An 18,651-nucleotide genomic window follows, 5' to 3' on the forward strand; every position below is an offset into this window, starting at 1 on the left:
TGTATTTCAGAAATAGTGAAACTATTAAAAAAGATATATATATTTTAAATAACCATTAATGCCTTCTGCTTTTCAACCACTTGGACGGCAGGTAGCCTAGTGGTTAGCGTGTTGGGCCAGTACCCCCACTGTTCCCCGGGCCGCAAAGAAGTTGATGTTGATTATTGCAAGCCCCCCGCACCTCTCTGATTCAGAGGGGTTGGGTTAAATGCGGAAGACACATTTCAGTTGAAGGCATACAGTTGTACAACTGACTAGGTATCCCCCTTTCCCTGTTGCGCAGCATCCGAACAGGATGAATGTAATCCACTGGATATGTGGTGTATTTTCCGTGTCGTTGACAGTGGAGCTGTTTTCATTGCAGGTCCTGGGCCGAGAGGTGTACACCTCCAACAATCAGCTGGGAGGCGTCCAGATCATGCACAACAATGGTGTGACACACAGCACAGTGCCTGACGATTTCGAGGGCGTTTTCACCATCCTGCAGTGGCTCTCCTTTATGCCTAAGGTACATTCGAAGAAGAGAAAGAACATCCTAGCCTGGTCCCAGATCTGAGCCCATATTCATAAAGCTTCTCAGAGTAGTAGTGCTGATCTAGGATTATGATCTAACAGACAAAACTAATCCTAGATCAGCAGTTCTACTCTGAGATGCCAAGTTGGCAAGACCTCACAAACAGATCTGGGACCAGGCTAAAGATGTCCCGTAAGAGGTCGAACTCGGCCGACCAACCCCCAGATAGAGGATCTCAGAACATTGTTCTACTCTGGTTTCAGAACAAGCACTCTCCGGTGCCGGTGATCCCACCCAAGGACCCAGTGGAGAGGGAGATTGAGTTCACCCCCACCAAGGCTCCCTATGACCCCCGCTGGCTACTGGCCGGGAGGCCCCACCCCAGTGAGACACACTCTGCAGCATACATAACCCTCTTAACTCTGCCCAGATTCTGTTTCCCCGTGGATATATCCCTATCGGTTTGATTCCACGGTGTAGTGTACTGTATTTTGAATCGAACCAAAACCACAACTATTTAAAGTGCATAAAAAAAATGCAATACACTTTTGGACGACTAAATCAACTCTGTTTGTGTGTTGTGTTTAGCTGTGAAAGGAGCCTGGCAGAGTGGATTCTGTGACCATGGCTCCTTCATGGAGGTACTGGGATCTTGGGCCCAGACAGTAGTGGTAGGCAGAGCCAGGTACGCACATACGCACAATAGAAACTTGTAATCCTAGAATTCTGTGATAGAAATGCTGACAGAAGACATACAGGTAAAACTTAAAGTCTGCAGGCACAATGCATTATGATTAAATTCAAATGCATTTTAATCCTACTAAATACCAGACATTTTGAGTCAGTAGAAAACATTTGATACATAGAGAGAGATATTTTAAGTGTTATTATATGACATTATAAAGGTCCATACATGTTGACAATATATGTAAAGCATCATACCTACAGGATATGGAACCCCTGAGATGTTAGTGCTCGGAACGTAAATGAACAACTAACTTGTAACAAAAAACACCACAGGTTAGGAGGGATTCCTATTGGTGTCATCGCAGTGGAAACACGCACCGTTGAGGTGGCTATCCCGGCCGATCCAGCCAACTTGGACTCTGAGGCCAGAGTGAGTGGCTTAGTGTCCACATTGTACACTGAGTGTACAGAACATTAGGAACACCTTCTCTTTCCACGACACTCACCACGTGTATCCAGGTGAAAGCTATGAACCCTTATTGATGTCACTTGTTAAATCCACTTCAATCAGTGTGTAGATGAAGGGGAGAAGACAGGTTAAAGAAGAATTTTTAAGCCTTGGGATAATTGAGACATGGATTGTGTGTGTGTGAAATTCAGAGGGTGAATGGGCAAGACAAAAGATGTAAGTGTCTTTGAACGGGGTGTGGTAGTAGGTGCCAGGCTCACCGGTTTGAGTGTGTCTAGAACTGCTGCTGGGTTTTTAATGCTCAACAGTTTCCAACGTGTATCAAGAATGTGTATCAAGAAGGGTCCATCACTCAAAAGACACCCTGCCAACACGACATAACTGTGGGAAGCATTGGAGTCAACATGGGTCAGCATCCCTGTGTAATGCTTTCTACACATTGTAGACCATACCCAGAAGAATTGAGGCTGTTCTGAGGGCAAAAGGGGGTGCAACTCAATATTAGGAATGTGTTCAAGTTTTAATGTCACATGCACAAGTACATTGAAATCCCTTTCTTGCAAACTCAAAACCCAACAATGGAATAATCAATAACAATGTATTACTAGAAAAACACATGAGAAATCAGAATAGGTCATATGAAATACACAAAGTAAATAAGTAGGCACACTCTATACAGGAAATATTTAAAAAGTCAGTTCCAATACCATATTTACATGTGCAGGGATACTGGAGTGATGGAGGTAGATATGTATAGAGGTAAGGGGAATAGGCAACAGGATATAAGATAAAGAGTGTAGCAGCAGCTTGTATGTGAGTGGGTGTCCGAGTGTTTAGAGTCAGTATAAATGTTTGTGCATATTATGTGTGAGAGAGTGTGTGTGGGGTGGGGGGCCCTGTGAGTGTGCAAAGATTGAATTAAAAGGTCAATAAAGATACATTTTTATCAGTCGTATTGCTTGGGGATAGAAGCTGTTCAAGAGCCTGTTGGTGTCAGACTTTATAGACCGGTACCGCTTGTCGTGCGGCAGCAGAGAAAATCTATGGCTTGGGTGGTTGGAGTCTGACGATTTTCCAGGCCTTCTTTTCAAACCGCCTGATATAGAGGTCCTGGATGGCAGGGAGCTCGGCCCCAGTGATGTACTGTCCGCACAACCCTCTGTTTTGTACACTCAGTGTATGTTGTGTATTTTAAAGATTACGTAATGGACCTGCTTGTGTCATATGCCAAGGTGACGTGTTAGTAAGCCGTCATTAATAAAGTATTGATGCCTTCGATCATTTAGAAAAGAAAAACATGATCTGACAAGGTAACACAGACTCAAATGACAGCTACACCAGAGTGTAATATCCATCTCTGTGTGTTTCTCTCAGCTGGTGCAACAGGCTGGCCAGGTGTGGTTCCCGGACTCAGCCTTTAAGACGGCCCAGGCCATCCGTGACTTCAACCGCGAGCGGCTGCCTCTGATGGTGTTCGCCAACTGGAGAGGCTTCTCCGGGGGAATGAAGGGTACAGACTGGCCGACATGGGTTCAAATACAACATAAAATAATTTCAAATACTGTATCTGTGCTTGATTGAGCTTGCCTGTTTTAAGGGAACCAATAGAAAAGTCTAGAAAAGTGCAAAGAATGCCCATCTGGCAGATAAAAGTAAAGCTCAAAATATAAAAAATATTTCAAATAGTATTTGAACCCAGGTCTGGTACTGACTGGAACAATAACTGCCACTAAAACACCCCAGCATTTATAGAATAAAATACAACCACAAGTGCAAGTCCGTTTCTCTCTCAGACATGTACGACCAGGTGCTGAAGTTCGGTGCCTACATCGTGGATGGCCTGCGTGAGTTTCGCCAGCCCGTGTTGATCTACATCCCGCCGCACGCCGAGCTGAGAGGGGGATCCTGGGTGGTGATCGACCCCACCATCAACCCTCTGTGCATGGAGCTCTACGCAGACAAGGAGAGCAGGTGGGCCTTTTTACATTTACACAGGAGAGAAGCTTCCCTGCAATGTGAATGAGTTGCTCTCTTACCCTCTCTCTCTTCCTCTCTTCCTCTTTACCCTCCCCTTATCTTCCCTCTCCTCTTCTCTCTCTCTCTCCCCCTCTTCTCTCTGTCTCTCTCTCTGTCTCTTTGTCTCCCACTCTCTCCCTGTCCAGGGGCGGTGTGCTCGAGGCAGAGGGCACTGTTGAGATCAAGTATCGCAGAAAAGACCTGTTGAAGACCATGCGCCGAATCGACTCAATCTACGCCGTTCTGGCTGAACAGCTTGGTAAACTCTTACAACAGTACCTGTAGTTCCACCCATATGTACAATAGGCATCATCTTTTCTTTTCATTAGCATTATAACAATTGTTGAAGGTTTTGCATGTTTAGAGTAAAAGGGGTTTGTCAACTATTAAAAAACAACAACTGGGTCATTAGGCACCAAACAATAATAATCAGACTGAAACAGGATAAGACTACCTGGACTTGTCCAATAAGAATCACACATTTTCTGCTTTCCATTGGAGACACTGGCTGAATAATCCTCTTGACTGACCAGGTATACCCGAACTGACGGACAAACAGCGGCGGGACCTGGAGGCCAAACTGAGGGCCAGAGAGGAGTTCCTACTGCCCATTTACCACCAGGTGGCAGTGCAGTTTGTGGACCTCCATGACACTCCTGGTAGGATGCAGGAGAAGGGCGCCATCACGGTAAGAATCAACTTTCCTCTCTGTATTTTGCAACAACATTCTCTGTGTTATGATAGTCAATCGAACAAGAGAAGGTCCCAGAGCCAACACTGCAAAATAAAGTTGAAGGAAAATACAAAGGGAGCACATGGGCTGGCAGGAGATGCATGTGTCGTGCACAGTCCTATTCTCTGTACCTGCAATGGGACAGGGGCATCAGTGTCCCTCCCTCTCACTGTATTGTCTGTGTAACCCGGTGGTTGGTCGGTGTAACCCGGTGGTTGGTCGGTGTAACCCGGTGGTTGGTCGGTGTAACCCGGTGGTTGGTCGGTGTAACCCGGTGGTTGGTCGGTGTAACCCGGTGGTTGGTCGGTGTAACCCGGTGGTTGGTCGGTGTAACCCTGGGGTGGTTAGTGTAACCCGGGGGTGGTCTGTGTAACCCGGTGGTCACATGCAGGACATCCTGGACTGGAAGAACGTGCGGAGCTTCTTCTACTGGCGTCTGCGGCGCCTCCTGCTGGAGGGCGTGGTGAAGTGTGAGGTCCTGCAGGCCAACCCAGAGCTGAGTGACGGACACATCCAGTCCATGCTGCGCCGCTGGTTTGTGGAGACTGAGGGAACAGTCCAGGTATGGACGTCACAACTTAATGTCTCCATTCATGTCATACAAGTGGTGTTATGCTATTATAGTGTAGCAGCCCTGTCTGAAACATGTAATCCTAATTGTCACCCTCTGACCATAAGGAGTTATTTTTGGTCCATATGTTTAAGATGTTGGTTTACTGCGTGGGAGACACCAATCTATTTCACTCCAATCCATTGTGTGTAGAAGTGTTTTAGAGTGAGATTCTGTGCCTCATTTCCAGGCGTACCTTTGGGACCACAACAAAGCGGTGGTGGAGTGGCTGGAGAAACATTTGACCAAAGAGGACGGCACACGATCAGCCATCAGAGAGAACATCAAGTACCTGAAGAGGGACCACGCCTTAAAACACATCCGCAGGTACACACACACATATATAATATACACACACGCATGCACTTGAATGTACTGTGTGTATATGCTAGCAACTACCAGTAATCCTATTGTGTATAATGCGTCTGTTATTCTAGCCTGGTGCAAGCCAATCCTGAGTTGACCATGGACTGCATCATCCACATGAGCCAGACCATCACTCCGTCCCAGAGGGCCAAGATTTCCCACCTGCTGGCCACGATGGACGGCACGGCTCCCAGTTAAACTCTAGGTCTGAGCTGAGCTGCCTGACGCCTTACACAAGACATCCGTGTAGTTGTACCATACGAGAGAGACTAGAGAAGTAGACGTGTGGACCCTAGGGCCAGCATCTTCTCCAGTGCATCCTACTTTCTGTTGTAATCAGGTGAGCTAATAAAGCTAAGAAGACTAAAGCTTGTCTTATTCTCAGGGTTAGGGCTAGTTAGTGCTACTCACACACTGTAACCAGACACAGCAGAGATTCACCCTGCCACTATATACTGCACATGTACTACATGCTGTGATTGGACATGTTTAGGATGTTCCAAGCAGGCCTGGGTTCAAATACTATCTCGGATCATTTCAAATACTGTATTTGAGCTTGTTTGAGCTTGCCTGTTCCAATGGAACCAATAGAAAATGATCAAAAGTACAAACCCCACCCACCTGACACTACAGGCAGGCAAACAAAACGGTCTGGTTCCATGTAGCGGTTGACATTGCTGTGATCAGAGGGAACCACCACTACTTGCTGGCATTTCAAATTCACATTATCAATAGGATGGGAAAACCCATTTGTTTCAAAAATGTAACATCTAAAAACATTAATTGAATGGATTGAACCATGGGCCTTTTTGTCAGTATTCTAATAAAGATTCTCATTGCTATCCTCTGAATGTACGACATACTGTACGAAGAGGAATTTTCTGTTTTCTTTCCCTAATTAAACAAAAGGTTAGTTTTAAGTCAGTGTAGTCTTTAAAAGCTTAACCGTGTGCAATTTGAAAGTCAGGTAAAAGCTTTTTTTGTACTTAACGTTACCACCAGTGTTTATTCTTGTGCCCTTGAATTTCTTTCTTTGTATTATTGGTGTTTGACTGAATTAGAAATACACCTGTGTTATTCCTGAGTCATTTTATTTGTATTTTTTTGTTTCCATCCAATTGGCGACAGATTTTCATGCCAATATTCTAAAATCAGCATGTGCATTTTCCCACCAGAGTTGTGTTAACATCAAATTGACTTGTTGTGGATAAAAGGCTCTGCGTGATGAGGTATGCACAAAAAAATTACTTTTGCTGTTAAAATCCCATTTTCAACTTTACTGATGGTTTTCTCACTTTTTTTTGTTATATAGCGAATGTGCTCATTCGGGTCGAATAATTTGCATGTTAGCCAACAACTCGCAGATATACAGTGCAGGTAGGCTAGCCTACATGGACAAAATGAGCGAGATTATTTTGATTTGTCAAACAGCAGCCAATCATTGATTATCATGTCACCAGAATAAGACCCTCGATATTTATTGGAAAAGAGCATCAAGCTCATCACCGTGCACTTTCACCACCCTGTGAAAGTTCATCATTTATTTAATCTGTAGCCTAATTAACTGCATGCTTTCCCTAAGAGTCTAGTGTGAGGACGACACATGTCATCACGTGACTCCAAGTTTACTTTGATATGATGGTTATTATAGCAATATTTTCGCATAAAGGCATTTTCACCGCCGTTTCTCACATAATACATTTTACCGACACAAAAATAACCCACTTTATAATAACCCTGTATTTTGTTTTGTCGACATTTGTGAAGTTTACCTACAAATTTGCGTCAGGCCTGTTGTCACCTTTTTTATCCAACATGTACTTTACTCGCATAAAAAGGTTGGATGGAAACCTGGTTATTGATAGTGTATACATGGTGTGTAGTCTGGCTGAACAATCTAAATGCCAGTAGATAAATTCACACCCTTAGTATTTGTATGGTGCTCATTTGGAACAAATGGACACCTAAAGAAGATCATGATTTATGCTATCTTTTTGTATGTGATATGAATACGTGTACATGTTTTCATTGTGTTTAATATAATTCTGATTGTTGCTTAAACTCAGGTGAACAGGGGCAGACAACAGTACAATGGATAAATGACAAAATTGTAACCGAGAGACCCCAAGCTATTCTCCTGCTGTTGCCTTCAACAAAATATCAGATATCCATTTGAAATTGTGTCAATAATATATATAAAATATCTTCTATTTTGTGTATGTAACCCTAATAGGAGGTAAAGTAAATAAATGTAATGAATCTATTTTCAGCACGAAACTGAAACTGATTTACCCATTGTGATTTTATTGTTTTTGTGTAATTTTAAAGTACATGTAGCCTGACAGCCTTTAGTCATAAAAAATCATGTGAATACTTCAATGATGAAATTCGGAATTTGACTGATTTTAGCATATTTTCCAATGCTGACCTGTTTTGGAATGTATGGGTAAATACTGTTTAAGAAACTAAAGCTTTTCCGTGGAGATAGAAGGGATTTGAAACATACAAATATATACAGTAAACCGTGTTTGATAAATTCCTCCCTTTCTCCAATATAAATAAAACATCACAGTAATACTTCCTACGATGATACAGACAACAGATAAAGAACAGGGAACTTAACAATAACATGGTAAGGCTGACAAACACAGGAATGCCAATGGTACAATAACTAGCAGATGGTAAGTTAGTAGTTGGTGTACTACAGGGTAGCACAGCTCTTGAGTCTTTTCTTGGCAAAGTTCCACCAGAGATGTCGGTATATTTTAGTCAATTTGCGTTTTTGAGTTTCCCTCTTAGCCGCCATTGGTTACTCCTCTTGCTTACAGTACACAGTACCTTCGGAAAGTATTCCGACCCCTTGACTTTTTCTACATTTTGTTAAGTTACAGCCTTATTCTAAAATGTATTAAATATTATAATTTTTTCAGCAATCTACACTCAATACCCCATAATGACAAAGCGAAAACAGGTTTAAGATTTTTTTGCAAATGTATAAAAAAAAAACAGATACGTTATTTACATAAGTATTAAGACCTTTTGCTATGAGACTTGAAATTGAGCTCAGGTGCATCCTGTTTCCATTAATCATCCTTGAGATTTTTCTACAACTTGATTGGAGTCCACCTGTGGTAAATTCAATTGATTGGACATGATTTGGAAAGGCACACACCTGTCCATATAAGGTCCCACAGTTGATAAGAAATGTTTTTTGGCAAAAAACAAGCGAAGGAATTGTCTGTAGATCTCCGAGACAGGATAGTGTCGAGGCACAAAACAAGGGAAGGGTACTAAAACATTTCTGCAGCATTGAAGATCCCCAAGAACACAGTGGCCTCCATCATTCTTAAATGGAAATAGTTTGAAACCACCAAGACTCTTCCTAGAGCTGGCCGCACGGCTAAACTGAGCAATCGGGGGAGAAGGGCCTTGGTCAGGGAGGTGACCAAGAACCTAATAGTTACTCTGACAGAGCTCCTCTGTGGAGATGGGAGAACCTTCCAGAAGGACAGCCATCTATGTAGCACTCCACCAATCAGGCCTTTATGGTAGAGTGGCCAGACGGATGCCACTTCTCAGTGAAAGGGCACATGACAGCCCGCTTGGAGTTTACCAAAAGGCACCTAAAGACTCTCAACAAGATTGTCTGGTCTGATGAAACCAAGATTGGCCTGAATGCCAAGCGTCACATCTGGAGGAAACCTGGCACCATCCCTATGGTGAAGCACGGTGGTGGCAGCATCATGCTGTGGGGATATTTTTCAGCAGCAGGGACTGGGAGACTTGTCAGGATCTAGGGAAAGATGAACGGAGCAAAGTACAGAGAAATCCTTGATGAAAACCTGCTCCAGAGCGCTCAGGACCTCATACTGGGGTGAAGGTCCACCTTCCAACATGACAATGACCCTAAGCACACAGCCAAGACAAGGCAGGAGTGGCTTCGGGGCAAGTCTCTGAATGTCCTTGAGTGGCCCAGCCAGAGCCCAGACTTGAACCCGATCTAACCTCTCTGGAGAAACCTGAAAAGAGCTCAGCGACGCTCCCCATCCAACCTGACAGCTTGAGAGGATCTGCAGAGAAGAATGGGAGAAACTACCCAAATACAGGTGTGCCAAGCTTGTAGCGTCATACCCAAGACGACTCGATGCTGTAATCGCTGCCAAAGGTGCTTCAACAAAGTCCTGAGTAAAGGGTCTGAATATTTATGTAAATGTGATATTTCCATTTATTTATTCTTTTAATTAGCTACATTTTCCCAAAACCTGTTTTTGTTTTGTCATTATGGGGTATTGTGTGTAGACTGATTTAATCAATTTTAGAATAAGGCTGTAACGTAACAAATTGTGGGAAAAGTCAAGGGGTCTGAATACTTTCCGAAGACCCTGTATGTGTGTGGTTTTAAAATTATTTTGATCAAATCAGTCTCCAAACGGACCTCTTTCTCACATCTGAAGTAGTGGCTTGGGGATGGCAACACAAGTTACACTGTCATTGTGTACAGAGAAAACCAATGAGGGTTCACGCTTTTCAGTCAAAGAAGATGTGGGGGGGTTTTTGGTGCCAGGAGTGAGCTCGACAAGTAGAGCCACTGTGCAAAACAAAAGAAGGTATTTTGATTCTGTTGGTGATGCATCAGTACAGCTCTATCTTTGACTTCCACTCTGTGGTGGGGATGTTTTCATTAAAGCAGGGCGGTGATGGGCTTGCTGTTGCCTGGCGTGCCCATGTACTGGGAGGAGAGGGCGTCCAGGGCGGCGTATGAGGTGAACAGTCCTGTCGCCTGCAGGTCTGAGAAGGGCATGCTGCCTCCACTGGAGACAGGAGGGAGGCTGCCGGTCATGGCACCCAGGTCACAGTCAGACAAACGCAGAGGAGAGTTACTGAAGGTGCCCAACGCTTCCAGGTTAAAGCTGTCATCTTTCATCTCCTCCCACAGGTTACCTGAGGACAGAAGGAACTCATTTTGTCACGTCAATGGTCATCACTGCTTCTAAGAGACAAGAAAATGGCCAACTCCAGTGCAAGTAACATTGGTTTGAGGATTGTTCAATTAGTATATCATGTTGTGACTAGGTGCTATAGCTACCCACCTTGTAGAGCGAAGTCCATGATGCTGGGGTCCAGTGCGTCCACCTCTGCGTTGACGTCACCGTGGAGACTGTAGAAGTCATGAGGCTGCTTGCCGGGATGCTCGGTGGAGAGAGGGCTGTGGGAGAGGTCAGGAACGGTGTGGAGGGGGGGTTTATGGGCGGGGGATACCGAGGCCAGCCTGGCCTGGGCATTGGCCTGGAGCTGGGCATGAAGCTGGTGGTGCTGGTGCATGGGCAGGCACTGCAGGGACAGGGTGACCACGGGCTGGGGTTGCATCTGGCCTGGGACAGGCAGGGTTAGGCCGGACGGACAGCTGGGGAGACGGGTCATCCCGGGGTCCATGGGCTTTCGTCTGCAGCTCTCTGGGCGGTCCGTGATCAGCTTGTCCAACTCATCTGACAGAGAGAGAAAAACAGTGCAGATTAGCAGCTGATGACAGACTGATAACTGTCCATTTAAAACAAACTTAGCAGATTCTTTCTCTGTAATGCTGCTTATCGCAGACCACAGAAATGTAGCATATTAGTGTCAATTGGAACATAACCAACTGTACTGTAGCCGTGACAGTTGCCACATAGACATATAAAACTGAGGGGGAATAATCATCTTCATTGGTGGAGGGTCGTGTTCTTCATTGATGGGCCGTGTTCAATAGAGCACACAGAATCTTTCAAAAAAGTTATCCTTTTGCAAAGGATAACAAAAATGAGTTCAGGTTGTTCCTCCCGGTTTCAGTCTCTTTTCCTCTATTTTGTGCCTATTGAACAGGATCCAGGTTGTGTGTGAATAGACCTCAGTCAGCCCTGTGGTCTCACCTGGGTTGGCCATGCTGCGACGGATGGCTGGTAGGTCCTTGCGCTTCCACTTCTGCATCTCCTCCTCCATCTTGTCGATCTTGGCCGGGTTCAGGGCCCAGAGGCAGCCCTTACGTGAGGAGCCGCTCATTTTGTTCTCCACCTTCTCAAAGCACTTGTTTAGAGACAGGTTGTGTCGGACTGAGTTCTTCCATCCGTCTGGTGCTGTCTACAGGGAAAACAACCCCAAGGAGAGGAAGGAGACATTTAAACGACTTACTGAACACAATGCTAACTTCCATGCAACATATCTGCTTCCCCAATCCCTATTGAATATTAGGCCAGTTTTCTGGACCCGGTCCTGGACTAAAAAGCATGTTCAATGGTGATTCTTCATTGAGCATGCTTTTTATTCCAGGGTTAGGCTTAAACTGGGTCCGAGAAACCAGCCCTTAGAGGATCTGCTCAAGTCTTACCTTAAAGTAGGGGAAATGCTCCTTCATAAAGCTGTAGATCTCGCTGACAGGGAGACTGCCCGTCTTGCTGTTCTTCAGAGCCATAGCAATCAAACAGCTGAGGATGGATCAAAGTAGAAAGACAATATTACCATTTAGTTATAAATCTAGGAAGTAAATACATTACATATGGTTGATAATTAGACCAGGGTGTTGTTCATTAGGCACCAAAGGGAAGAAAATGGACTTAAACGGGGAACTACTGAATTGTGATTTTCCTTTCTGTGCCCTAGTGAACATGACCCGGGCAATACAATACTACTGTAATGCCCCTTGGCCCAGGGGAGGCTTACCTGTAGGAGTAGATGGGCTTCGGGAAAGACTTGGGCTGTAGGTCCTGGTTTTGTGGAGCCAGGCGCGGCTGTGTGAACAGGTTTTGGTTGTTGAAGGAGACATTGCTATAGAACCCAGCAGGAGAACACTGAGAGAAAATGAGAGAACAATCTAGAATATTTGTAATGTATATTATTTATTTTAAATAAAAATGGTGTTTTAATTAATGCCATATAAACATCAAACCCTTAATCAGCAGTAGGCCATAAACTCATAGAATAATCTCTAACACTACATTAAGTTGCTCATATACCCATGTAGTAACACTGTATTTACGCTAACAATACTGTATTAATAGGTTGTTACATTGTCATTTACTAAATACTCTAACAATACTATGTAACTATATGTAACAATTCATGTCTAATTCACAAACTGTATCCACAGCCCAGTTGTAGGGATGACGTAGTTACCTGCTGGCTAGCCTGGGTCAGAGTGAAAACTTGTTGGGCTGTAGGTTGGTAGGCAGAGGCAGGGCATTGGTACACCGGGGAGGGCTGCCCATTCATGGAGAATGGAGACATCTGTGGAATAGACCCAGGGCAACTTTAGTATATTTACTATATGATTTCATTTAACTAGAGAATAAGCACTGATTAATAAAACAGTTTGGATAAATCATATATGTATTTTTTAATGTCAGGATCCATAACTTACATTTCCGCTGTGGGCGGTGATGACGTTAATTCCCAGGGGGCTGTGCTGCATGTTGCTCTGTAGGTGGATCATGGCTCCCTGTCCCCCTGCCATGGTCATGCTGTTCAGTTGAGCTGTGAGGAAGGAAGCAGTACAAAATCCAGGTCAGTTTTCAATCTCCACACATACTTTAGAAATGCATCCTTCCTCCAGGTAAACACAAGTGATTGGATAGGGCTGAGCAAGGTTACCACCCTATTACATTCACCAATTTAAGTATTCGGATATATGATTGTGCTTCAAGGAAGATAAGAAGGAAGGATGCATTTGTAAAGCATTAAGACAGGGTCCATGGCCCTATCAAATATCAGTATAGGTCCAGGTCTATATCCCCTTATACTGTACTTTAATCATTCTATTGGTCTTGCCAGTCTCATTAGCCAGGTTGGCAGTTATGTTTCCAACTGTAATCATTTTGATCAATTTGTCCTCTTCAGCATCAGAGCCCAGAAGCACTCCTGAACTATCCAATCAGAGCGTGTGTGTGGATTTGAAATGGTGCAGGCTCCCCCAATTGGCGTGTGTGTGTGTTTTTGTGTGTCTCACCTGTCTGCTGCTCAAGCAGGCTGCCCCCCTGCCCCTGGGAAGGCCCGTTGAAGTCTCCTCCGCCACCACCGCGACCATCGGCCATCTGCTGCAGCCGGGGAACATCTACAGATGTGAGCCATGACAGAGACTGCAGTTCCCCAGGGAGATCCTCTTGAAGCTGGGAGGGGTCTGTGGTCAGAAGTCTGCAGGGACGGGCCACAAGCAACACAACCACTCATATACACAGCCTAGCATACAACTGTAGGATATATCCAGACCTGGGTTCAAATACTAGTTGAAATCATTGTTGCCATGGAAGCAAAAAATAATAATCCCAAAAGTACAAACCCCAAAACAAATGTGTAAGTACCAGCTTTATAAATAGTATTCATACTATTCAGGTCTGGTTATATCTAGGGCAAATAAATAGGACACTTGACTGAACAGACATGTATTCCATTAAACCTAAAGTAATGCATCCAACATTGGATTGGGAGAAGTGAAAATGAATCATAATCCAGGAGTATAATCTTATCTGGGATTTACCACAAGTATATTATAGAGTGCTATTTGATTAGCTAATTACTGTAATAGTAACATTATGTATAAAAAGCCAACATTCTCGTTATTATTAATCCCTCTTCATTAACTTGCTTATGACCTTATCAACAATTTTAATGTTCTCATCTACTTCCTGAGTTTTGGGAAATACAAATAAAAATAAGTGATCACTAGATTTGCAACATAACCACCACCTAATGATGATTAAGTTGTGTCAACAATTAATTCCCATACGCGTACATTATTGGTTAAGATTTACTGCTTAATCGGGGCATAGGGTGCCAATCAGCTTTTGCTCATTATTTCTTTTAAGACAGGAGGGCTCTGCAGGGAGAAAAGAGAAGAATCCTCTCCAGTCGTCTCTCCACACACTTACTGTAGAATAGTTCAGTAATTGGGGTCGCTATGACGACACTCACTATTCAGTTACTTTGTGGGTCTGGAGACTGTAGGATCCCCCGGCTCCCCACCCCACCCCAACTGCAAACAAAATCACCCCTACATCAGGTGACTACAATCTCCCTCTACCCATTGGCTGAATCATAAGTAAACAGCGCATGAGATCATTTGAAAATATGGGAGAGCGGCACATGTCGCTCTGCAACAGTTGGCCTTGTCTATTGAAAAATGATCACCTATTGTGTCCCAAACGACAAATCTGTCCAGTGGCACGTGGCTCTATTGTTTCCACCCAGACCCTTCCTTGATTGTCTGCCGTTTTTTTTTTACCAGCCCTTGCATTAATCTGTTGGAATGACAGCCCTCACACAAGAGGGACAAATAGGATGCCATCTGCTTCCCTGTCCCTTTCCACCCTCTCCCCTCACACTGTCCCCACTCCCTCCACCCAGAAGGCCAGTAGACGGGGCCCTAGGGGACTGGGGGAGGAGGGTGGGGTTGATGGAGGTCAGGCCACACTGCTCACTCAGCCTGTCACCTGAATAAATGACATTTCATCCAGAGCTTTGCCTTGGCACAAGGCTTTGGACACCTTGACTGCATGTGCTAGTAAAGGCTTGTGAATAACCGTCTCTTTCAAAGCAGAGTGACAGACGCTCCTGTGAAACTGTACACCACAGGCACCTCCACAGACACCTATTTCTACTTGAGATTTGTAGTATGAGCTCCCTCTACCCCCAAAAAAGACACATGCACACATGCCTACATACATGCACACACACGCATGTTTTCTTTCAAATATATGCCTCACCACCTGTAACCCTGAGTTAAGGCTTAATCAAAATAGGTAAAACACATTTTAGAGAGCACTAGTTCCAATGGAAGCATATACCAACAAGATTACTATTTTGGTCTTATTAAGGGATGTTCAACTCAATACAACCTAACATGATCTGCCATTTACCTTGGCTGTAGTCGGATCCCCAAGACACTTTTTTGGATATGTATTTGGTTTCTTTTACTTAGGTATTTGATAGTCATTGTGTTTTGTCAGTATTAACATAGGGTTCCATTCATTCTGAAATATGTCTAAAACACCTTACAAACAGACCAATCCAACTCATATTACAGCAGTATCCTTTCCGGAAGGACATGTCTGAACTTTATTGGGGTTCAATCCATTTTTGAATGTTGTCATTGAGTTGCATCAAAGCAAAATCTGAAAGTGGATTAGGCCAATAACATGATAACGTGACTTTTCAAAAATCTAATGTAGACACGACCTTCAGAAAGGGTACATTTGTAATATAGGATTTGGGTGTTTGTATGGTGTTTTGGCAAACATTTCTAAATGAATGAGGAATTGACTACAGCCAAGGTACAAAAATCATGTTAGGTTGTATTTGAGAACATAAATATCCCTTCAACGATTAGTGGGATTTGATCAAAACATTTAAACTTGATTGGAAACAGTCATAGCCTATAACACATTTTATATGTAAAACACATTCTTAATGCTTTTTCATTTTTGCCTGAAAATCTCACAAGCATCTCTAGGCCTAGGCCAATCACCCTAAATATTTTTACAGCAATTAGGATGCCTCTTCCCTATACACCCCCACTTAACCCACAATAAAGAGCATGTTCAACGAGGCACGGCATGCTGGTCTATAGTGTCCCCGTCTAGCACAAGCCGCACAAGCTTTCCCAGAGGTTCAATACTACACAGACCCCACTCCCACCTCCTCCTAATTGAGAGCCACTTCTCCTCGCTAGTGACCCGGAGAGCCCCATCTCCCCCTTGGAGCCGGCGGGCCAAGAGGCTCAGTCTCACTGTGTGCCGGCAGCGGGAGTGTAAACAGAGCTGATGGTTTCTGACAGATCCATTCAGACAAAATCATTTATTCTTAGGTAGTGTTTTTTTCTTCCCCTTTTTCATACACCACCTCCCTTCACTGAAAGAGCTGTCCATCTACCGTTGGATTAAAACTACAGTATAGGGAGATTTTGGAAAATATATATTGGAGTTATCCTTATACCTAAACCTTTTGAATCATATTTGCATTTTTTTGTTAAGTGGAGCCAACTTTACAAAGATACAACTTTGATCAAAAAGCTTATCATTGCAATTCACAAATCCAGTCTTACCTGTAATCTTGTGGAGAGGGATGATGACCTGAATTTTCTAGAACTCCTGACATCCTGGATGTAATTCCACTTTCTATCATTTCCTGGGATATTTGATAATGCTGCAACAAGGAAAAAGTGCCTCTGCATAAGACTAGGCTTCAATACTTGATGTCATTTAAGTCTAGACTTTTTTTTTTTTTTTTACTGACCTAACCATTTTAATTTTGTTTCCTTGTTTTGTCTACTCATTATATAGGCTATTATAATGACCTTCAGATAAATACAATATTAGCACATCAGACTACTTATGGAGGAAAATAAGTATTTATATTGTGTATGATATAGTATTATGTACTACATTAATCATATAGGTCACAATGAATGCACTATTTAAAAAAAAATCTGAATCTGATTATGACCAGTTAATAACAATAATGATATAAGCTAATGACAATCATATCAGCTATCATGGCAAAAACATAACAATTGCAAATTAAAATAGACAACAAACAATGTTTTTATACACAAGTTACAGGGGTATTATATGTAGGCCTATTCTTCAAAATAATATAACATTGACGTTTTACAATAGAGAAGTCAAATGGATTGCTTTTTTAATAAGCATTACATTTGAAAAGGTTATTTATTAACCTTTTTTTACTGATAAAAAAAACTACTTTTTGTGCAATCCCAAAATATAGCAGCGTTTCCCACCCTTTCTGAAATAACAATGACACAAAAATGAAAAGTTCTCTCATTTAAATAATCCCCTCTCACTCAAAGTATCATAACTATTTGCTGACATTCATCCTTGTCATACCGGAAAAAAATCAATCTTACCTGTTCAGGATAATCTGCAGTAAATGTTAGTTGTTGACGAGTCCGTGTAGTCTACTGTGTTTTCACTGTGCTGCACTTGTTTCCGAAAAACCGTTTTTAAATTTCCCTCTCTGGAGCTGTCCAGCACACTGTCATGCGCAATAGGCCTACCTACCTTAACGGAGCCTGTTGTTGCTCAAAGGGCAGGATCCCAAGGGTTTGACAGCTGCTGCCAATGTAACAACTTGTAACAGACTCCCGTGGAAGACAGTACACCATCCGAATGGACAAAAAAATATGCAGTCTGATCTCACTTTTTATATTTACACCTAGGCTAGTACTTCCTTTAATTACTGATTGTGGAGTTTCTGGATAAACAATAGGCTATCCATGGACAATGACGAATTTGAGAAAGGATGGTTTCAAAACAACAAACCACTCTCGCTGTAGCCACCCAGTCTCTATCCAATATAGTTGACAATTGTCATTGTACGGCGACATATGGTAGCATACTTGTGTGATACTTTTTGTTAGCTAAAATAAATTGTTTGGTCAAGATCGAGGCGCAGGTGCGCTTTAGATGCGTCGCTGTAGCCTACAATACACAACATTAATACATCACTTTGCCCGGTATTAATTTGAAATCAGCGCTACAAATTAAAACAAATTCATTTAAATAAAAAATAAGAGGAATAACTGCTTAAGAAATATGTAGTCCTATAGCGTATTTGTACCCTATACAATTTCCCTTCGATATAATGTCCAGTCCTCCCAAGTTCCAGTTTTCAAGTATTCCAACATAGTAATTATTAGAGACCTTCGACTCTGATTGTGTCTATCGCTGCTTGTTAGCGTCTGAAACGGAATGAATGTGAATTAAAAGGCGAGTGCTTGTAGACAATTTGTTTCCCCGCCGCTGCACCCGCGTCTTTCTCCGCACAACAGCGGGAAAAATAGTCTGGAAGGCGCGCAGGGGAGGTAAAGGGTACATGAGCCAAGGAAACAACAGGGCTGAAAAGTTGTCACTTGTCAGAAGAGATTTGAGCTGTTGATGTCAACCTGTGTTATGGGACACAGTATTTCGACTTCAATCTTAGCCTACTTTAGGCGACAATATAAATTGGAAGCAATGGGCTCTTATGGGCTAAACTGCTAAAGACAACTGCTTAGGAAAGTTGGAAAAGTTGTCTACTTCACTGTTATTTTTGTGGGTGTACCAACTTTAAAATCTGTTGTCCACGTAAACAACTAGAATTTGAGAAACATCTAAGAAAAATTCACAACCGGAAATTAACACAAATGTCTGTGGGGATAGAGCCAATGAAAGCAGTGTCAACCCATGGGACACCACAGATGGTAAATCATGCTGCCGCAATGGACACAATCGATG

The 18,651-nt window shown here is 43.1% G+C and overlaps 2 protein-coding genes across 5 annotated transcripts in view; one reads left to right on the forward strand and one right to left on the reverse strand.

Moving 5' to 3' along the window:
• LOC129853175 (acetyl-CoA carboxylase 2-like) overlaps nt 1–7,678 on the forward strand; it is a 67,393-nt gene extending 59,715 nt beyond the window's left edge. For all 3 annotated transcript variants that reach the window (XM_055918924.1, XM_055918925.1, XM_055918926.1), the window contains 11 exons: nt 365–508; nt 778–898; nt 1,103–1,199; nt 1,535–1,631; nt 3,045–3,180; nt 3,464–3,641; nt 3,833–3,945; nt 4,220–4,374; nt 4,811–4,981; nt 5,220–5,356; nt 5,467–7,678. In XM_055918924.1, the coding sequence (XP_055774899.1) occupies nt 365–508; nt 778–898; nt 1,103–1,199; nt 1,535–1,631; nt 3,045–3,180; nt 3,464–3,641; nt 3,833–3,945; nt 4,220–4,374; nt 4,811–4,981; nt 5,220–5,356; nt 5,467–5,593 (1,476 nt within the window). In that variant the 3' untranslated portion in view covers nt 5,594–7,678. The remainder of the gene's footprint in view (nt 1–364; nt 509–777; nt 899–1,102; nt 1,200–1,534; nt 1,632–3,044; nt 3,181–3,463; nt 3,642–3,832; nt 3,946–4,219; nt 4,375–4,810; nt 4,982–5,219; nt 5,357–5,466) is intronic.
• A 4-nt stretch (nt 7,679–7,682) lies between these two features.
• On the reverse strand, nt 7,683–18,192 carry foxn4 (forkhead box N4). Of its 2 annotated transcripts, none has more exons than XM_055918931.1 (10): nt 17,283–18,192; nt 16,461–16,561; nt 13,371–13,555; nt 12,786–12,898; nt 12,542–12,652; nt 12,089–12,156; nt 11,757–11,853; nt 11,302–11,509; nt 10,486–10,881; nt 7,683–10,336 (listed from the first exon to the last, which is right to left on the reverse strand). In XM_055918931.1, the coding sequence occupies exons 2-10, from the start codon at nt 16,538–16,540 to the stop codon at nt 10,077–10,079; spliced, it is 1,518 nt and encodes a 505-aa protein (XP_055774906.1). In that variant the 5' UTR covers nt 16,541–16,561; nt 17,283–18,192; the 3' UTR covers nt 7,683–10,076. The 2 variants fall into 2 exon arrangements, with proteins under 2 accessions (XP_055774906.1, XP_055774905.1); XM_055918930.1 differs by having other exon boundaries at nt 12,089–12,216.
• Between the last annotated feature and the right edge of the window lie 459 nt (nt 18,193–18,651).

The sequence above is a fragment of the Salvelinus fontinalis genome, chromosome 4, assembly GCF_029448725.1.
Source record: "Salvelinus fontinalis isolate EN_2023a chromosome 4, ASM2944872v1, whole genome shotgun sequence".
Taxonomy (NCBI): Eukaryota; Metazoa; Chordata; class Actinopteri; order Salmoniformes; family Salmonidae; genus Salvelinus; species Salvelinus fontinalis.